Source organism: Dermacentor albipictus, chromosome 6, assembly GCF_038994185.2.
Source record: "Dermacentor albipictus isolate Rhodes 1998 colony chromosome 6, USDA_Dalb.pri_finalv2, whole genome shotgun sequence".
Taxonomy (NCBI): domain Eukaryota; kingdom Metazoa; phylum Arthropoda; class Arachnida; order Ixodida; family Ixodidae; genus Dermacentor; species Dermacentor albipictus.
In genome coordinates, this window is record NC_091826.1 from 7,837,169 (window position 1) to 7,859,376 (window position 22,208).

At 53.1% G+C, this 22,208-nt stretch overlaps 1 protein-coding gene across 13 annotated transcripts in view; it reads right to left on the reverse strand.

The window, feature by feature from the left end:
* shot (dystonin-like protein short stop) overlaps positions 1-22,208 on the reverse strand; it is a 315,979-nt gene that overhangs the window by 171,850 nt on the left and 121,921 nt on the right. For 12 of the 13 annotated variants that reach the window (XM_065424847.2, XM_065424849.2, XM_065424855.2 and 9 more), the window contains 2 exons: positions 19,716-19,886; positions 125-291 (listed from right to left, as the gene is read on the reverse strand). In XM_065424847.2, coding sequence (XP_065280919.1) covers positions 125-291; positions 19,716-19,886 — 338 coding nt within the window. Of the gene's footprint in view, positions 1-124; positions 292-16,102; positions 16,963-19,715; positions 19,887-22,208 lie in introns of those variants that run through there. The other variant, XM_065424854.2, reaches the window with a different exon arrangement.

Genomic DNA, 22,208 nt, shown 5'->3' on the forward strand with positions numbered 1-22,208 from the left:
AAAGTAAGTCATTTTGTAAGAAGCTAACTTCTATGAAAAAAAAGTTCAAATGACAGAAAGTTAAAAATTAGACCTTCAAATTTTCAAGAAGATGGTGAGCATGTGTATGAAACATGAGCCTCACCGGTTTCGATGAATGATAGCATTGAAGGCCAATCCATCACGCCAGCTGGTGGTGAAGTCCCGCACCTTGACGCCTGGATATCGGTCGGTAGTTCGCTGAGCCCAGCGAAGGAGAGCATCCTTTGCAGTTAGGTTCTCGTTGTTCTGGGTGAATGTGATGTCAGAGATCTGCAGGGAAACATGTAATGTTCATGTAATGTTTATTGCCACAGAAGGAAAAAATAAAACAGTAAAGAGAACAGAGTGTGAAGAGAAAAAGAACAACATATGGTAATTCAAAGGCAAACGGCTGTTATTTCTGCACTTCTGGACACTTGTATGCAACACATGTGAAATGTGTACTTTGATCCCTGAGCCTTCTCTTTCTGTATGATTTAAGGGTCCATTGTTGAAGTGACTGGAATGGTGTGGAAGACTAAGAGTGCATCTGCTCTGCAGACAAAAGAACAAAAGAAGGGGTAAGGGAGGAGCTAACGTGAAAGCTGCACACACATAAAACTCCGCTGCCACATGAAACCAAGTGTTCATACACTTCTTACCCTTGTATTGAGTGAAAACACGCAGAAAAGAAAAGAATTCTGCAATAATGCTGCCTGCCGACATACTAAAACAGTTCTTTACCAATATGTACGGCATAAATGAACAAGAGATTCGCGCAATTAAGATTTCTAGCATGTGCAGCACCATAAGTAAGGCGAAGTAAGGCGACAGCTGATATAACAATGGCTGCTCTGCATGCTTACATGACCATGACAAGAGCTCAATTTTTAAAGAGGAATTTATATTAGACAGCATAACATATGCATACACAATGCTCATAGAAAGAACAGGAAAGGCATGCAAAAGGCAATGCTTACAGTATAAATCTGGAATGAAGAAGCAGAAGTTATTGTACAATTCAACGCATTCACGAAAAAGTGCTCAGTTGTGCAACAAAATGTAATCCAAATGTGCGACTGAACATGCCAATCAAGCAAATTACACACAATAGTATGTGCACCCGGCAGTTTACATCTACGCAATGCTTAGACGCATACAGCTTTCTCGACAGGAAACTACTAGGTGCGTAGTGCTGAAAAGAGAAACACAGACGATAACAGCAGCGATTGCTGTTGTTATCGCCCAACACCACAGTACAAGTGGCCTGGCATGACGACTGTGTTAACATAACCTCCAAGATCGGATAGTGCACGCAGCACAACCGATTGTTTAACCGTCCACCACCACACACTACACAAATAAGGGTTGTAGTTTTATCTATGAACATTAGAGTAAACATTCGCCTACTAATTAATAAACATGGTGTTATGAATGCACAAATAAGCAGGGCCTCATCGCATTTTAAGACCTCATCGACTTTTAGCTTTATACGGGACCTCACGGTTAAGTCGACAGCAGAAATTCGCCTGGAGTGTCCCTGTAACTGCTATCGCAATTGCAGCATTTTCGCCGCCCCCTTCCTCCACTAAACTGACCAGCAATTGTGCCTATGCTAACAAACATGGAGAACATCGAAGGTTTAGGTAGTAGGAATGGCCGTCTAGAATAGAGTCTATAGGGTATATGGAATACTACTACTACTACTACTACTACTATCAGTACGGCAAGGTCAATCAATAGCAGACAGCCCCTTTTGATCTCGTTTCTGATTGGATGGCATGGCCTGCAGCTTTCACTGCACTGCACAAAAATGGAAAGTCGGAGTAGTTCGCGAGAAGAGGGTGTAAAGCCGAGAGCTGGCACCTGGCGCCCAAGATCGATGCGACAGACCGTTTCAGAACATCTCAACTGCGTTGAGTGCATGGAGCAGCGAGCAAACAGGGGAATGGATCTATTCGCAAACTATGTACGCTCACCAACGGCCGGGCGCCTTGAGGAACGGCGTAGCGAAGGGCTCCACATCTGAATGCGAACAGAAATCTCGGTCACAGACGGCCAGCCTTTTAAATCAAACTTCGGCCGATCGTTCCGGGGCACTTCGGGAGGGCCAAAAAGGATGCGCAGCTATATGATCTGATGCTAGATTAAGCTGGCTCCAGCGTGTGTATTTCAGTACGTCCAATTACCACTGTCAAGAGTGCTTGCATGTCCTCGAAATACAGCTTGAATAATGTCTTTCACGATTTATTAGTGCTGTCGGAGTGCTCGGAAACGACCTGTCCAAGATTCCGTGAAATCCTGAGATCCCCGCCCACCCCTTTCCACCGTGCACCTCCAGACTACGGCTCTGCGCTGCTAAGCAAGAGGTCACGTGTGCACCATCCTGCCGCAAATGTGCCTTATTTTCATGGACAGAATGTAGCAGAAATCCCGAGATCCCCGCCCACCCCTTTCCACCGTGCACCTCCAGACTACGGCTCTGCGCTGCTAAGCAAGAGGTCACGTGTGCACCATCCTGCCGAAAATGTGCCTTATTTTCGTGGACAGAATGTAGCAGAAATCCTGAGATCCCCGCCCACCCCTTTCCACCGTGCACCTCCAGACTACGGCTCTGCGCTGCTAAGCAAGAGGTCACGTGTGCACCATCCTGCCGCAAATGTGCCTTATTTTCGTGGACAGAATGTAGCAGAAATCCTGAGATCCCCGCCCACCGCTTTCCACCGTGCACCTCCAGACTACGGCTCTGCGCTGCTAAGCAAGAGGTCACGTGTGCACCATCCTGCCGAAAATGTGCCTTATTTTCGTGGACAGAATGTAGCAAGACGGGGACGAAAAATGGAAAGAGAACAACGCCTGTGTGCAGATTTCGACGCAGGTAACTTACACTCTACCGGTCAATCCAAATCCTTCACGACCAAGGCTGAGCTGCAGGCTCGCGCCCACTCCCTGTCAATGGAATGAACCAGGGATCCTTTTATTTATTTCCCCTCCCAAGGGCGATCAGCCAAAGGGATCTCTGGCAGTACCTGCTTGACAGCCCTGTGCACAAACGTCACACTCGAGGAGCCTGTCAGCCTGGAGGCATCGGCACAGGGCCTTGCAGCCTTGCAGGCACTGTCGCAATCTGATATGAAGTGAAGGCGCCACAACGACTGTGGACGAAGAGGGAACACACACACACACACAGGGCGCCCTGTGTGTGTTCCCTCTTCATCCACTGTCGTTGTCGCACCTTCACTTCACATCACGCTTAACCAACACTATCCGTCCTACCGTCGCAATCGTCCCGCGCAACGCTGTACTATACAGCGGGGGTGTTGACGCGGACCCCGGCCACTCGAGGCGGAGGCGATAAGCTGCCGTCGAAGAGAAGAGGGCAAGGTTGCACGAATTTTGTCACGCGTCAAAAGGGTCGGTGTGGAGCGCGGGCGAATCACTGCACCTGACTGCAAGCGTGGGTCGCGAGCGCCGGCATTCAGAAGGAAGGGCAGCGGGGTGAGGGAAAAGAAGTACGCGGGCGCGTGCTTCTTCGCGCATTGCAGCGCTCCCAACCGTGCGTCGAGCCTATCGCTCATCGGGGACGACGGCGCTTCCTTTCCGCGTGCCACCGCCAAAGATGCCGACGCACTGCTGTGAAGCCGACGCCTGGAGCCGCCACGGTCCGCGCGCACAATTCTTTCGCACGAAGCTCCGTTGCGAGCGCGCGAGCGCAGTCACGTAGTTTTATTTCATATTTCGCGGGCTTTCTTTAAACGCCGGAAAAAATCGCCACGCAGCATGTACGTTGTCACAAAAAAAAAAAAAAATGGAACGGTAGTTTTCGAATGTCCTCTACAACGTAACGAAACGCACTTGGCCCTAAGTTAATATTAAAAATTGTGGTCAATTCATCTTAGTTAATCAACTAACTAAGCGGAATATAATAAAGTACTCTATGGAACACCACATGACGGCAAACCATGCGGTTTCATTCTGCTGCGGCCAACCATGTATTTTAATATCCTTGGGAAAGTTATGTGAAACACTCTGTACACACACACGTGTCCGTTCAACGCGTGATACGACACTTTTCTTCGGATAAAGTTAAACTAAATGGTGCAGTTATATTAGTTTCGTTGTCATATACGGGTGGTCCATGCTCCACCTCCCACCGTTTATAAACGGTGCCACCTCCGGCAAGGCGTCGCCCGGCGCCGGCTTTCAAGGGCGCCGAAAACGCCCGGGTCACGTGCTCGGACAGACGAGGCCCGGCGCCGTGGCAAAACACGGGGCGCAAGAGCGCAGCGCTCACGACGACACGGCAGGGCACAGACGGCAAGAGTCTCTTGTTTCTCTTTACCACCTCGGTTTCCTGCGATTCCCCGAGGCATTCGTTCTGTCAACACGCGTTTGTGCGCGCACACGTCGGGAGCCAACAGCTACCGCTGATCCGATTCCACGGTTGGCGCTCACGTTGAAACGTTTACCTCATCTCGATTTCTTGGATACGTTATCCTTGGGCACTGACACACGGCACGTGACGTTAATGCTATATATAGTCAATAGGAACGCGTTTAGATGCCGCCGATCACGACTAAACATTTGAGGGCTTAACGTCGCGAAAATCTGAGAACAGGGCATGCAATTTTAACTGCGTAGCCTGAAAGCCAGATTGGATGACGTGAGAATTTTACTGCACAGTGGGTTACGACCCACTGTGCAGTGTGAGCAATCCACCCTATAGTGGAGTGCTCGCTTTGAACCCCTCGAATTCTGCGAGGAGCGCCGAAATCTAGTATGCGCACGAGCAGTTTCGCATTTCGCCCATCACACGTTGCGGTCGCCGCGACCGGGATTCGAAGCCGGAACCTCGTGCTCGGCAGCAGAGTGCCACAGTAGCCGATTCGTCGCGGCGAATCACCGACCACGAAAGAGAAGCCGAACGTTACGTCTGTACAGCCTTCCACCACACGGCTCGCACGTGTTCTGTGGCGTACAAATCAAACCTCGACTGGAAAGTTCTACTCGGTGGCGGCTAAGGAACGCGCTTTACGAATGCCGTTTGACGTAATCGTCAAAGCGTGCAACGGCATTCGCCTGGCAGACGACAAACTGGCACGCGAGGCTCGGTGCCACACAGCGACGTCGTCCGAGGCGAACGTGGGTGCATGCGGGGTGCCAGGTTTCAAGGTTGAGTTTACTCGGACACTGCCTCCACACTCGGGCGATCTCGGAGGACACGACCTGGAACGTGCAGTGCGCTCCCTGCTTTGTCGTGCACAGTGTATGCACGTGCATAGGGGGGACGCAGTACTGCCTCACTTTACTGAACTTGGACACACGGAAACAAAATGTATCGACGCTTTCTTTTTGACTCCTCCTCGACAGCACACAACTTGTGCGCGAAGAGCCTTCTTCGGGCCCGTTAGAAAATCGCAAGCGGGTCGCAGCGCGCGTGTTGTACAACGGCGGCGCCATAAAAAGAGCGGCAAGACCGCGGAATGACGAGCGAGCCGGCGTGAAAAGAAGACGCGAAGAATCCGCGCTCCGGTCTTTGTGGCGGAGAGAAAACCCCGAGCCACAGTTGCACGTCCACCGCCGTGGCTTCGTGACGGCGCGCGGCGGAGCGAATGCGCACGTGCTGGGCCAATTTGCATTTGTTTTCACAGCGTGCACTACGCTCCTCTCCTAACGATATACCGCAGACGGGACACGAGATGCAAAGCGGAGATCGGCACGCTTGCACGCTGCACTTGTGAAGGTACAGCTATGCGGTAATTGCAGGCTGCGCCGTCTGTGGCGATCTGTGCAGCAGAGTGCACGCGAGGGGCACGGAGGCTGTTTCGCGACGGACTCGTTTTACAAGAGGTCGAGGGTTGGCTTACTATACGCGAAGGAGAGTTGCACCTCGAAACTTGTTCACCCCGTCGCGCGACTAGTAAACCGATTGACAGAGGTTTGCAGACATTACCGTTGTCTAAACAAGCAGGTCACCCTGAACCAGGTCATATTCGCAATTTATCGCTCACGATTACAACCGTCCACGCTTCTCGGATATCATTCACTTCTCTCGAGCCAAAGCTTCCCCCGCACGTCCCCACATACAACACCGAGTACCGCACGCAGACCGCCGAGAAGCACACACACAAACGGCCGCTTCAAACCGTGGGGGCTCGAGCACGCCGCCGTGACGTGGCCTCGACTGGACGCCCGACTCATACACGCACACAATAGCTATAGGTCGGCAACCAAAAAAGTTCCTCTTTTTGTTTCAATTACAAAACATGTTTCCAGCAAGCTATCACATTACGTGTCATATTTACGCTATGCTGACAACGAAGACGACAAGAACACCGACACTCTACTTCACGAAAAATAAACACATAAATAAAAAACACACCTTAACCACGAAAAACGGAAGTAATTTCGTCATTGACGATGTTTGCTAATAGTCGCACGGGAACCCGTGTGAATACAATGGTCAATGAGAATGACCTGAACATTCGGAACAAAGGCTACTGCGGTGAGATGATAAAATGATGTCAGAAATGTGATTTTTGTTTGACGCAAAACAGTTTCGCTACGCCACTTCGCCCTTCCTCGTTGTCGCGGGATATCTCACGACAAATGTCACTTCGACTGCATTCAAATCACCGTGTCGGAACGGAACAACAACCAAAACAAACAAAAAATACTTTTTTTCCCCGGAACGAAAACGCAATCGAAGCGATTTTTTTTCTTTTTTTTTTTCCCCGGAGTGAAACCGAATATCTGATCGGTTCAAGGGGAAAGTCGGAGATCTGAGCGATGGCCGGTCGAGCGCTCCACTCGGCCTGTCGCTCGGTGCACTAGCAGATGCGCATCGTAGCAAAACACCAGGCTTGCGCGTTGAAGAGCTTATTGTTTGGTTTTCTAGGGGTAGAACGCTGTGTTGCCGAAGGTTTGTCGTTGGTTTATGTTCGTTTTATAGGAACAGCGGTCTCGCATTTCGGCGAGCACACTCGATGAAGTGCTACTTCTGAGATCATGCTCAGTGCCTTGACTCGAGGCAAGTATTCATAATGCACTTATTGAGAAACATAAATACGAACTTTTTATCGATACTCTGCGTCGAAAATTTCTGCATGCGAGCCAAAACCGTTACGAACAGTTACGAATTTTTGTTTTTTTCGTTCCGGAGCAGAAACGGAAAGTTTTTCAGTGGAACGAAACTAAAACCAGAACTAAAAATGCTGGCTCCCACGTAATCGAGAGTACATGCCAGCGTGAAATGGCTACCGGCAAAGCAGATTGGTTGGAGTAATTACGACGGTTACTCGCAATAATCTTGCAACCACCCGCGGCGCGTCCAACGCTGCAGGCCTGGTCGCGCATGGTGGCGCCATCTCTCGAAGGAGGCGGAGCAAAACTCGCGCCGCGGAAATCACGGACCGGTGGCGTTCAAGACAGCACGGAGAACCCTGCCTCAGCGCCAAAAGATGACAGTCAAGTCTATGGTGCACTGTATCAGCCTTTGAACGTCGCTATTGGAAATGACAAACCAAACTTGAGCGTACAAGAAGTTACAGCTTGATTGATATTGTGAACAACGTTAAGGAAAAAAAAAACGGAAGCAATATTGTTTTGTAACTTGTTTGTGCAGTTACTAGCGTATGTAATGCGGTCCCGTACAAAGGCTTCGGGGCCAGAGACCGCATTTTGCAAGGTTTTGACTGGTTGTCCGGATGATCTCGTTTTGCTCTCGCAACAATGGCCGGCTCTCGTTTCGCTCTCGCCCCATTCTCGTCTCGAGTGCCCGGATAACGGCTCTGGATTTCGGCTCAAGGCCTCTCGAAGGTCGCCGAAAACGAGAGCTAAACGCATTTCACGCTTAAAACATTTCGTTCCGACGCCCCGATTCAGATTTCCCGCCAGTCGACCGCGGACGGTTGCCCATTCCACGATCACATACTTCTCGTAGCCGTACTTCGCGAAGGAAATAAAATTCGCGACAGGTGTGGCCGCGAAAAAGAAAAGAAATACTAATGTGAAAAAATGAAATCACGGACCGCGACTGTTTGCGAAAGATGTCCCGTCCCGCAACCGCACAGCAGAACCGAGCGTAATGAGGACCTGCACGTTTCTGCGGAAACTAGTAAAACGAAAATGATTGCAAAAAAAAAGGTGGCGCCAGTCACAGGTAGCTACTCGTATACACAAGGCCGCATATGCGCGTCCGCAGTGTCGAAACCGTTCGGCGCGCCGACGTCGCGGTCCCCGCAGCTTCCGGGGCGCCTTTTGACGCGCGTACACAAAGGCAGCGCAAACAGCGCCGCTGGCGGCATGCGCTCCCTCCTATTCTTTTCGGCGCTCCCTTTCAACTGTTCGCGTGGTGCGCGAAAGAAGAGACCGGGTGGGCTAACCCCGGAAGCCACGGCGAGCACTGCGGACGGCCGTCCCCGTCGCCCCTTCGCGCGGCCTGCAGTGGACAGCCGGACGGATGGGACGCCGCGTGGCCTTGGCGAGCCACGTCCCGGGCGTGACCGCTGGGGCAGGTGCGCGCGGCGACGCGCACGATCGGCCTTGGCTGCCGCCGAGACGCGCGCGAACGGCCGTAATGCGGCGTGTGGGTCCGAGCTGACGCCGCGCCACGCAGTGCGAACTCCTCCCGCGGGGTCCCACGCTGACGGTCCAAGGAGGCGCCCGACTGCGCCTTCCACGCTGACGTGGCGAACGCATACCACCCTTCGTGTATCGACCTGTTCCACCCGACCTTTCGAGAAGGTTGACTGGAAAGAACGCACAGCCGCAGAATTCACGCGCCGCAAGTTGGCGGTTACTTGAAGGGACAATAAAAAAAAAAAAAACTAAACCACACGAGACCGAATTATTTCAAAACTCTATTTTCGTAAATTTCGCGGTAAAACTAGAACACGTGTTCCCAAACTTTTTGACCTTGGGGAAACCCGCCTGCCTTCCCAGACTTGTGGCGCAGTAGCAGACCTGGAAGCTTATCAAGGTCCATCTTTGGCTCCCTTAGAATACAACCTATCACGAGTTTTATATAGCCTGAACCAACAAAACTTTTCGTTGACTACATTGTGTAGATTTTAAAAAAGAAGAAAAAAAAACCTCCACACTTCTTTATTTAAAATATATTAAATTTTAGGCTTTTACGCGTCAAAACCCCGACCTAATTATGCGGCACGCGGTAGTAAGCGATTCCAGATTAATTTTGACCACCTGGGGTTCTTTAACGTGCACCCAATGCAAGGTGCGCGGCGGGCGCTTTTGCATTTCGCCCCCGTCGAAGTGCGGCCGGGATTTGACCCCGCGACCTCGCGCTTAGCAGCACAACGCCAAAGCCACTGAGCAAACACGTCGGGTCTTTTTTTTTCTTTTTTCTTTTTTTTTTACTGGACAGTCTAAATAAATTTGCGAAGGTCTAGCAATCCAACAAAACTAACTGGCCCAGCGCATTTCGTATAAGGCGAGGGTGACGCGCACTGTACCGTGCGACTCGTACGGTTACCCATAGCCCGGGGTGCTCTGAAATCGTCCAGAAATTGTCGCGCTTTCAGGTCCGGTGACAAAGGCGCAGCTCCTCCCGCGAACGTGGATAACAAATTTTTAAAAATTGTTTTAGGTGCCAAAATCACAATCTCATTATGAGGCACACCCTAGTGGGGGACACCGAAATAACTTCGACTACGTAGGATTCTTTGACGTGCACCTAAATCTAAATTGCAGTGGAGGGTGGGGGAGGCATCGAAATGCGGCCGCCGCGACTGACGTCGATCTCTCGAGCTCAGCAGCTCACAACAGCCAATGGCACTCAGCCTCGGCGGCACGCCAAGCACTGAACGACAATGCGGCTTGGAACTACGAAGACGCCTCAAATGTGCTGCGACTAATTTTCTTGTTCACGTAGACAACAAAGAAAGTATTCGCAAATAGCTCGATGAGACAACGGAGTCAACAAGTGTGGAACCCATCGTGGTTCGGGTCAGTGAAGGTGAACTCTTGCCTGAATTGTGCCACACTCCGCGATCATGGGGAATCTCGAAACGCCATGTACTGAAGGCGGGAAACAGCAAACACAAGTGCCGTTCCGACGTTTCACCAATGAGAGTTGACAATTATGCGACTGCGCAGGTCCGATGAGACGCTACAGATCCTTGGGCGATCACTTCTCACATCTTCAATTTACCCTCACCCGAAGGGATTAAGCCCGAAGAACTGCATGCTGCGAGCCCTTTCTGGACAGCGGCCTCTTTCGAAAACCTGTGAATGGCTACAGCAGGTCACGTGGCAGAAGAGAGCTATGGGTCGCTGCAACGGGACGGCACAAGGAACGAGCGGTGCTCTTTTGTGATATCGCCGAGAACAATGCGCTTCTGATGGATCATACTAAAGACGTCAATAGCCGCGTCAGTCCCGCGCGCGCACAGTACGACCGAGTTGTACCGGGTCGTTCATTACCCGAGCGTATATATACCGCTTCCGTCAGTGACTAATCGCATAGAAGCGTTTTCTGGTGCACTCCGCCTTTTCCCGTATACACACCAGTGTAATGCGCTCCCTCGCTGTGCGAGCCTGATGAAGCTACGCGTGCGCTTATTCCTCATCCCACGATGCGAAAAAATAAGGACCAGTCACGTGACTAGCCCGCCTGCTACTGTACAGCGCACAGCACGAGTAAGCGCGCTCCGACTTCCGCTTGCCAAATCCCCGATATCGCACACATTGCCGACAGCCACGAGCAACGAACAGCACCCGCGCTACAGGGTCGAGCGTTCGATTCGCGGCTGTGGCATTCAGGCGGAAAGCGTCGCACACGTTGGCACACGAGACCTTCACCCGGCACAAGGCGGAAAATAGCTGTGCCCCCGGGCAACCATACACGTTACGAGTGCATGTAAAACCAGCGCAAGGGACCCGAGGACAAGGAGACAGACGCTGGGCTTTAACACTGCTATAGTTTGCCGGAAGGAGGAGAAACACGACACTGGAACGCGACGTTGTTATAGAAGCTGCACGTGGCGCGCACCCGATTATGGGACAGGGCAGCGGACAGCGTGTCAGCGCCCGCTAAGAGCCTGTGGCGCGTACGGACGGCGCACGAGTTGTAATCGTGTGGATTTTCTTTGGATAAATTAACAGAGCGCGATGTTAGGCTACGGTTGAGCGACAGAACAGCTGTAAGCCCAGCGCTATCTGCAGCTCTGTCTTCGTAATATGCGCATTCTTTTTCTTTTTTTTTTTTTCCTTATGGCGCTGGCTTTCGTGCATCTTGTAACGTGGCATGCCAAAGGCCGAGAAAGGTACTGGACTCCTCTACGATATCGTGGCTTTTTCTGAAAGATATTAATTGCGTACGTTCCTATATAAGTTATCAGTTGTTGCTTCAATATACAGGGTGCTTTTTCTAGCTGCACCAAATTTTTAAGATTGCCAATGGCAGATAACACAATTCTAACTCTTCATCTAATTTAGTCGATGAGGCGGCCATTACTTCTACGATAAATCGAAATGTTCAACCGAATTAACGTAATTACGCTAATTAACGTCTTAAATAATTAATTTACGCCCGATACATCAATCTGCGGATTATAGCCGCCGAGTTCGCACGGCGTGTCAACTTGGACCGAATTCTCTGGACAGCACCAGTTCCGAGATATTAATTTTTAGAGTGTCCAACGAAATGCAATGGCATTCCAGTTCCTTTTTAAATAAATCGCTGTTTTATGCATTGAAGCACTCTACTAAACCTGTAGTAGAGAGCCAAGCTTCTCGCTGGGCTAACCTATCCAGTTATCTCGTACAGTTTTACTACCAAGCACGCGCACATTTTCGGACTTGATGAATGCAGTTTCCTTACGAGGATTCTTGGAATACGCAAGTTGCGGATTAGATGGGTGTAGGCTACGAGGTGCGAATAATATGGCGGTGAGTATTCAAGAGGCTACTACTCTGGGCTATAGAGGAACGGCCCAACGCAGCGCCAACTTTCCGAGTAGTTTAGCTCGGAAGGAGAAAAAAAAAAGGAAGCGTGTGCGCGCGCGGCTGACAACCGGATCAGAACTCATCCAACGATAAGCGAAGGCTTTCCTTTGTTGCCCCCACTTCTTTGCGCTTGCTCGGCAAATGTAATCCGGCACGCTTATCGCAAGCACAAAACGGCAGGCGCACAATCGCGCGAGTCGGTGCAACTCGCCGCGCGCACGCGGGGACGCCCGGCCAAAAGGGGCGTGTCGCCAGCCCGATCCAAAAATGGGAACCGAAGAAAATCGCGGCAGACCGGGGCCCACTCGCGTGCGAAGTCGCCGTCCAGTCGGTCGAGCCGCAAGGACGTGCACAGCCAGCTGGACCCGTCAGATTGCTTGTTTCATTGCTGATCGAACATCGCGCAGCACCTCGTCTGGCGTAATACAGGTCGTCCGACTCGCTGACGTCCTAGCGAGCAAAAAAAAAAAATAAAAATATTTCTCACGGAAAAGCGCTGAAATTCTGTCACTATCCAGAATTTCGGCACTACACTGCGGGACTGCATAGTGGGCACATAGCAAAGACGTCTGAACAAGCTAAGCAAACCACTGAGCGAAGGAACGTTCCAGTGAACTTCGTGGCCAACCAACAGTGCCGAGTTCCCTCTTTGTGAAGGCCATGCCCCATTCAGTGTGCTTTATATTTTAGCCATTAATCGCTTCGAGTGCGATGCTAGACAGATGCCTCTTTCAGTTTTACACCATTGTTTACGTGTGGTTTGTTTCAACCATAACCGCTACAGCCTGAATCATCGAGGCAACAAACACCACGTGCACCGCATCCCGAAGATTCACTTACATCATCACGACTTCAACCGCATTAGATGATGCTAAGTGGCGCAGCGCGAAGCAGGACAGAGGGGTACGGAAAGGACGAGGACGTCCCTTGTCCCGCGTCGCACAGAACCACCGAACAATATGGAAAACAAGACTAGCCACAAACCCTTTTCATTGGATGACGTGCAAGGTGCTTTTCGTTAAAGGTATATTACGGGGCCCTTGCCAGCTGCAGACATGCACCGCTAGTATGCTACAACTGTTACTTCACTCTTGTCTCAACGCATAGCCAGTGGCCCTTCCGTACCATCTGCTCGACAAAACAGCAACAGCCGCCACACACCCAAGTTGACTCCTCCCCTAAACAGAGAAGCATTCAAAGTGAAAGGTTGGGGGGGTGGGGAGCCAAAGAAAGCAATCGGTTTAAAATATATTTACACATAGCCAGCATACGTCACGAACAACTTCAGCTGACAACCCCTAAAAATCGGCAACGATTTCTACATTCAATTCGGGGTACCGTTCAACATAGTTGATTAGTTTATCAGACGTGTCCAGATCTACTTCGCACATACAGCGTGCTCACGGACTGTGTGCAAAGTTTCGTCCCGCTGTGCCTCTATGAGGAGGCCTGCACGGATTTCGCCCCCGCACACAGCGCAAAGACGGAAGGCGGACGGGGAAAAGCGTGGACGAGCTCTTAGAGGGTGACGCTGTAAAAGGTTGCGCGTCACATTTCGGGTTAGCAAAACACACAAGAGGAAGCTCCGAGGTGAAGGGCGTTCGGGCTTGTCCGGCTACGTCTGCTCACCTCGTCAAAAGCTCCCTCTCTGCATAACGCAATGGGAACGAAACTTCCCACGGCCCGTCGCTCCTTTAACCATTACAGCGCCAGACTGCGTGTGGGTCTCTTTCAGACACCCACGCAGGAGCTACAGGGCCCGTCTGCGCGCGCGCACACACACGCACACACCAAGTGTAGGACAAGATGCCGTACAGCGGATTTGAAGCGAAAGCCACGGCAACGACATCCATACTATCAAGATCGATCTACAAGTGAAAGGTACGAGACAATGAGAAATTGAACGGAAAGGAAATCGCGGTACGGGGGGGGGGGGGGGCCGTGTCTGGCATTTTGCCAATAGCGAAACACTCCCGGTGGCGCGACATGCGAAGCCAACGTCTCTGTCAACAGTGTTCGCGCGTGTTTGCCTGCCGTCGCCCTCGCCTAAGCAAACCTGACGCGAGCCTCGTCAGCATCGACGGTCGCAGTCTGTCGTCAACTTTCACTTTGAAAGAAAGGCTGATCGAAAACGGGACGTTATCAGCGTTCCAGTGAACTGGTGGATCGCGCCCTGTCAATGGCACTCGCAAACGGTTGCCCGCCACCCCCGTGTGCTTGCCAACCCTTGCGCTCGATGGCTGTCAGCATGCTTGCATCTTCCAACTACGAAAAACCCGTCCGCTGTTGCGCAATCCACTCGGCACACAGAGCCGCCGCCCCCGCTGCACTCCCCGCAGCGTGGGCCCGAGCGGACGCGGCCTCAATCCGCTGCTCTCTCCCCCCCCCCCCCCCCCCCCGCGACAGCTGCCGCGACTCGCTGCCGTGGGGGGAAAACGCGAGCCGCAAGCTGAAGCGAGCGCCAACGTTTCGACCGGGCTGACATCGAACTATCGGCGATCTGACTGTCGACCCCGAAGAGAGAAAAAGCGACCCGCCGGAGCAATACCGATGCATCGCGGATCAGCCCGGCGCAAAGTACGAGGCAGAACGCTTAATCGAGGCCACGCCTACGAATCCGACGGCAGAAAACTCCGCGCTAATTTCCGGATTAAAAAACGCAATAGCTGCGACTCGCTTCCAACTGATGGGGTTTCAACGTCCCAAAACCAGCACTAGGGCTGTGGAAGACGCGGTTGTGAAGTGCTCCGAATTAGTTTCGGCCACTCCGGGTTCTCTAACGAGCACCCAGAAGTAAGCAGGAAAAAGTTTTTGTAGTGTAGCAAGCTCCGTCGGCCACCGAACCCACGAGCTCGCGTTGAGCGGCGCCTCAAGCGCGATTCAAACGGCGCGCGTCGGGCAAAGGCCACGCTCAGCCCAGATCGCGTCAAGAGGAGCCCGCAGGTCGCGGGCGTTGAGCAGCCGGAGTCTTTACCACCTGCCGCGCGGATGCGAAATTACGGCCCAAACAATGCGAAGCCGAGCTCCGGCCCAAGCCACGCCTCTCTCGGGCGACAGCTCCGTGCAAGTGGCGCGCGCGCCCGAGTCGGAACACACTCGACAGTTTGACAGAGAGCGAGCATTATGCTGTCGCGAAGTTGTCGAGCGGCGAAACCCGCCGCGCAGGAGGAGTCTCGCGCGAGGCGCCGGGTTTCCTCACCGTGAAAAGGAACCGGACGACGCGTATCGTCGCTCTTGGCGAAGAGAACGCTATGCGGAACGAACGGCGGCCGTTTAATTAATTTGGCGGACGACCGGTTTCAATGCATAGTGTATACCAGGGTTGTTTCGCAACCGTTCTTTTCACGCACGACCTGAAGTAACACACACAAACAAGAGGCGAGTGCTACTCGGCACCTGCGCCCGAAACCGACGCTACCGCCGGCGAAAGATGGTGTCAACAACTAGAAACTACTTTACACGCATCGCGGAGAGATAAAGCTTCGGACCTTACTCGAAACGAGCAAGGATGATCATCCGGGAGGCAACGCAGCTTTCCGCAACGTGACTGTCGCCTGTTATGCCGATTCAGCGTAGCGATTGCAACGTTTTTGTAAACAAATTGAAACACGTTTGTGAGGCAGAAAGATGGGGGGGGGGGGGGGGAGGGCGTGAAAGGAAGCTTGAGCTGAGCTTTGCTGGTTTCGCATAAGTAACGGCGATCGCCTAAGGCGAAAATGAATCGCCCGTCGCCTGCTACGCGTTTTTAGTACGCAGCGTCAGCAGCAGCGATATCGCCGGCCTCGCCTCCACGGAGAACCCGAAAGAAGCGGTCGTCATTCTGAAAGCGGAGGGAAGGCAGCCCCATAAAGTAGGCCTCAGGCCGGCGCGGTGGGATGGGCAGGTAGGCTCCGGAGCACGGTTCAATGACAGCCTCTCCCCGACCGGCGTTCGTTCGTCCCGTTTCGGAATCCGGACGCATCGCCGAGTAGCGCTAGCCGCGCCGGGTGTCGGAGGAACGCGCCGGCAGTGCAACAGGGGCCCCCGATTCGACGCGGCCTCGCGGGCGCAGCGCAGCAAACCCGCCGGAAGAAGCCATGGCGCGCTGCCGGGGCCGGTCACGCACCGGCGCCGGCACAACCTGTGGCTTACGCACCTTGTGGCCGCGGCGCTTCTCGCTGCGCGTCTGCGTGGCCGAGCTCTCGAGCAGGCGCGGCGTCTGCGTGGTCGCCTCCTGCTCGATGGCCAGCTGGCTCTGCTCGCCGCGCGTCATGGTGGTCGTCTTGCGTACCACGCGCGACGTGTGCACTGTCTTGAGGCCAGAGCGCACGTGCGACGAGCGGAACACTTCGCGCGACTCCTGCGAGGCAGACGCCATCTGCGTGCGGTTGCCGCCGCTCGTGGCCGACAGCTGCTGGTGGTCGTCGCCGGGGTCCGGCACGTCGTCGGGGTCCCGCGGGTCGCGGCTACCCTTCACGTAGAGCCGCGCGCCGCGCACGAACGAGTACATCGCGCACAACTGACAGAGCGAGCGTCCGACGCCCAGCGCCGGCACGATATAACTTCTGCAGGCACACTTCGGCCGGGCAGACGCAGCAGCTACGGTGCGTGTGGGGAGGGGAGGGGGCACCCTCAAACAGGTTTGCCGCCGCGACGACCCGCCTCGCTCTCTCCCTCGCTCACCTACCACACCTTCGTCTGCGTACAATCGGCGCAGCCGGCGCCTCTCTCTCTCTCTCGCACTACGCGCAACCCCACGCAAATCCGCCACCGCTGAGAAGTTCCGCCAGGGGGAGCCACGTCACGGACACCCTCAGACGACGCTCTGTCGTCCATCTAGACGTCCTCGACGTCGGCCCAGCCAACCGACCTCGGCGCGAAGCCCACGCTCGCTCGCACCGTCCACAGAGGAACGCCTTTTATGGCGCGACAGTGGCGCCAGCCCACGCCCGGTCGCCGCGGCAGCTACGACTGCCCGACTTGGGCAGCCGGCGGCGGCTGGCCCCACACGATCATGTGTAAGCGCGCGCGCCAAACAAGTTGCAGAGCACCAAGCCGGGCCGGACTGCCGCTGCTGCTCCCTCTCGCCAGCATCTGGACACCGCTCGCGTTTTGTGATATTTTCTTCTGATATTTGGTCCCCTCCCTTCTCTTTATCTGAGCGCCGGCCAGACTCGGGCGATAACGGACACGAAGCGCGCATGTTTATCTAATGGAGAATGTGGAGCCTAAACTGCTAGCCGCGCGATGACGGTGAGTCGACGGCCAGTGGCTATGGAACCTGACTCCCTCATGGACTTCGTTCATTACTCCCTACAATAAAGTTGAGGACTATTTGCCACTTGCACTTTCGCGAGAACAAAGAAACAATGCGTGGGGCGCGTTCCTTTTCGATTTATTGCTAGCTGGTCACGTGCAACGGAAGGCTGCTGGGCAACCGTAGTTAACGACAGTCAACTGACTTCTGGGACACCCACACGCCGGCCGGTGCGAACACCTGTTCGACTTTTGGCCGTCCGCTATGGGCGCGGTCCACACTTCACGCGTCTGCTGCTGTCATACCAAATTTTGGGCCGCAAATAAACTGCGGTGCACCTTTCGGAGGCTTCATCAGAGTTGACGCGGGCGTAGATCACCGAAGAACAATACTTACCTCCACCAAAACTATATATAAACGCGCCGAGGCATGCTACACTACCAAAAGGCATTGTTACGGCGACACCTCCGTGAAACTATAACCAATTATCAATTTATCAGATACAGTAAAGGTCGCCTAACACTGGAAGGCTAGGGCTGCGGCCGACTAGTAGACGGCCAGAGTAGCTTCGGTATTTTACTATTCTTCTTTAGGCCTTGGACCGCAAAACTGCCGCTGGTTTGCCCATAGTAGACGCTTTACGAATGCAGGTTGTACGCCTGCGTAATGTGCCTGTGTATGCGTGCTTGTATAGTCGATTCAACCAAAAACGTTGAATGCTCGGATAACCAACGATGAATAATCGGATCTGAAGCAGAGCCGGGGAAATTGGGAAAAGTCAGTTAAACGTTTCGCCTTTTCTTTCTTTGTAAGAAGTTTCTAACTATGCATTAATTCCATTACAACGGCTTCACGAAACAGAGAATATGAGTCTTCGGTGACAGACGCAGGCCCAGACAGCATCTCTGGGCGAACGGCTGAGCGTCGTCGCAATCAGTGCGTCAAAGCAAGCAAAGGGCTCAAAGTACCCTTATGCGAGATGTGAATTAAATATTCATTTTTCGCCGCTGGAAATCTGCCCACCAAAAAGCAACCTTGAACGTTTTAACCCTATATTTACCTACTCCTACGCGAAGGCGTAATTATAATTTATACGGGCTGTATTCTGTAACCACTTTCAGGAACATTCGTTGCAATTAGAACTGCGCAACTGGACGTGAAGATAGTAAAAAACACGTGGACAGGTTTATTTGCGCTTCGCGTCGATGCCGAGCACATTTATGTTGTTCGCAGCACGGCGTGCAGTCCGCTACGGCACTAGGTCATGTGAAAAGGTTCATTCCAGGCGCGCGGGTCCAGTTCTTCAAAACAAAGCCCGACCACGGAATGGCCCACGGCTGCGAGGCCCCGCTGCCATGTGCGAAGTCACGGGATCGATTTCTGGTCGCGCAGAGGCAGCATGTCGACCACTGCGAATTCATACAACAGGAGTTCCCACTCGTGACGGCTACGCATACGCAACCGCAATTAATCCGAGCCATTAGACGGCATCTTGCATTCGCCAGGCGTTCGGCGAACGATGGTCTGCTTTGCTGGGCACCGCAACGGGGAGTGCCGGGTTAATTTTGACCGTCCGCGTTTACCCAAGGCGGCGCACATGAATCTAAGCACGGGAGGGTTTCTGAGCTCCGCGGTGCTCCAACTCGCGCTCAGCGGACGATCGAACGCCACAGCGGTAGGTATAGATAGCATTGGAACAGTCTTCAGGGGCCCGTATCACGCAAGGAATACTTGCACGTTTTCATTATTTTTTTGTGTCGTTCGCCACTGGGTCGCACGAGACCGTGCCTCCGTTAACGCGAGCAAGGGCCACTCACTGCCACCGTTGATAACGAACGAATGTGGTCGACGGAAAAGAATACCTGCAATGGAGCAGGGCGGAAAGGGGCGTCTCAACGAGCCGATCGCGCACAGCAGCTGTAAAGCACCTTCCTCTGCCAACGTCGGTCCAGACGCGAACGGTCACACGAGGCACGACGTGCACAAACGGCATGCATGCGCGCACCGTATACAGTGGGCCTCGTTGCCCCCTCGCACGGGCGTACTGTCGCGGCGCAATCGGCCCAAAGTGCCCCACGGGCGAGTTCCGCGCTGCGAGACGTAATTGCTTAAACGCTGCGTCGCAGTCATTTCGAAGATTAGTCGAAGCGGGCGCCTCGCTCGCGCTGGACCTCCCGCCGCCAAGGGGAGACAAACGTGCGCGGCCTTGGCGCAAACGGTGCTGCGTACGCCGAATGGGCCTCCGACGCAATTTACGCTTTCAATCTCGCCTCGGTCTCGTTAACGGAAGTCTAAATACGAACGGGATCTGTGGGATAAAAACCAAACTCTTTCGAGAGTTTCGTGGATTAGAAAAGAAGTTCACGCGGCCGGGCCTACGCTGCGCGTGACGGCACCACGCGAAAGGCACGCGTGCAGCTGCAGCACGGCAGCGCCCCTTCGACGGCGGCATTCGCCGAAACGCGCGCAGAGGGCGCCCAGCCGCGCGAGGAGGCGGGAACGCGTGGCTGACCTGGAAGTGCAGGATGATGGTCCAGATGAGCCCCAGCGTGAGCTTGGGGTTCCCGTCGACGATGTCCTCGGCGCGGATGTTGACCAGCTTGACCTTGCGGTAGCGAAGGAAGTTGAGCGCCGTCTGCACGTTCTGCAGCATGTGGAACCGCATGCGGCCCTTCTCGCGGGGCTGCAACGAGAAATGGCGAGAGCCAAACAGGAGTGAGAACGTGTAGCAGTAAAACATTGCGGCCTGTTCGGGAGTCTCGCTGGGATGAAAAAACGGGCGCGCAAAAATGAAGAAAGGAAAATGATCGCGCGAGCACCGGCTCGCGAAGACACATACCACATCGACACCATAAGTACGCAGGGTGTCCGGCGTAACTTGAGAGAGAGAGAGAGAGAGAAACAACTTTATTGAGCCGAGCTCGACATCTTCTTAGACGCCGTCGATGGAAGTGGTTCCCTCTTCACGGGACCCATATGCTTCCCTAGCCGCCTGGCCCCTGGAGATCAGGACGAGCTGGTCTTCCAGGGCAGTGCTGGTTAGCAAGGTCTCCCATCGCTCGGTAAGGGTGGATGAGGCATGGGGTAGGGTAGTGGGGCAGTTAAGAGGTGGGGGGATCGCCTTGATGAAATTGCATACTCCAATGACGTGTTGGAGCGTGCCTAAATGAGTTTTGCAGAAGGTACAATCCTTCTCGTACCTTTCCGGGTACATCTTGTTTTGAAGGTAAGGGTGCGGGAAGGATCCTGCCTGTATTTGCCTGTAGATCGCTTGCTGTTCTCTGCTAAGCGATTTGTGAGGATCGGGGTAACGGCGCCTCTCCGTCTTATAATGGTTCGTAATGTCTCTGTAAGTAACTTGAGCCAAACTATTAAAATGTGCGAATGCCACTCAGCTGCACAGAACCAAGATAATGTCGTTTTCCGTCGCTTGGAGATACTCAGATGAACCTTTGCATTCCGCATAATTGCGTAATTAGTGTGAAGTAATTAATGAACTTCTCAAATATCACAATTAGATGAAAAGTGTCCACGAGGAAATTGTAGAGCAACATGAAAAGCTCCTCATACAGCTTTCTGTTGCTTAATACGTGCTACATAAAAGTGTTTTTCTGAGCGTGGGAGAAGCCCGCGAACACACGCAAAGTGCCTCGAGCGGCTCATCGGGTGGCAATCTTTCGTGTATACGCGGGCTTCTCCCACGCTCAGAAAAACACTTTTATATAGCACGTATTGAGCAACAGAAAGCTGTATGGGGAGCTTTTCGTGTTGCTCTACAATTTCCTCATGGACACTTTTCATCTAATTGTGATATTTGAGAAGTTCATTAATTACTTTACACTAATTACGCAATTATGCGGAATGCAAAGGTTAATCTGAGTATCTCCAAGCGACGGAAAACGACATTATCTTGGTTCTGTGCAGCTAAGTGGCATTCGCACATTTTAAAAGTTTTGCTCAAGTTACGCGGGACACCCAGTATGGGAACAAGCGCTTAGTTGTTGATCATCAACGGTTACTGCCGTTCTAAAGAGGCTGCAAATCCTATAGGGAAAGAGCAACGGATATACAGTGAAAGCGAAGGGTCTTCGTAAGCGTACAGTGCACACTGCATTACTTGTATAACAGAGAACACGCCCACTAGTTATTTGTCAACAGGGGGAGGGGGGGGGGAGGTTTAGTGTTCAGCTGCGAGACAACAGTGGGGCACACGTCAGAAGCGTGCAGTCACAAAACCACCGTGATCAGGAACACGTGGTAATCGCAGTGAAACCCACGATTACTCCCGAAACGAGAGCTGTAACGTTGCTCGACTGTGCCCCGTATACCGGTCGGGTAGCGATGACAAATATCCCTGCTCGCTTAAATTTCCACCTACACGGGACCGGGAGGGAAACTCCGATTCCGACTGCATACCTGCTCCCCATTGCAAGAGACATCGCACCGTACATAGCGAGCGACGGGCGGCCGGATGCAGACGGCGAGACCGCTCGCTACAGCTTCCGACTTGGCCGACTCCATTCGGGAACGCACGGCTGCAGGGCCACGAGCCGGCAGGGGGGGCACGCACGGGCATAATTAGTGAACGGTTGGCCTGGCAGCTAACCGAAACGTGCCGCAGCTAAGCCATCGCTGACGACGCGCTTGCTCGATGACGTGGCACGTATCCGCGAGGCAAGTGTACTCGAACGCGGCATCGTCGCGGAATTGGGAGGTGCCACGCGATGCTTTCCCGCAACACCTCGACTAAATTCCAGCCTGCACGAGCGCGCGCTGAAGACGAGACAGAAAAAAAACAACTTTAAAAGATACTAATTACCGCGTTTTACGTGCCAAAAGCACGATCTGATCACGAGGCACGCTGTAGTAGGGGCTTGCGGATTAATTTCGCCCACCTGAGATTCTCCAATGTACACCTAAATCTAAGTAACACGAGCGTTTTTTTTTTTTTTTCTGCATTTCGCCCCCATCGAAATGCGGCCGCCGTGGCTGGAATTTTATCCCG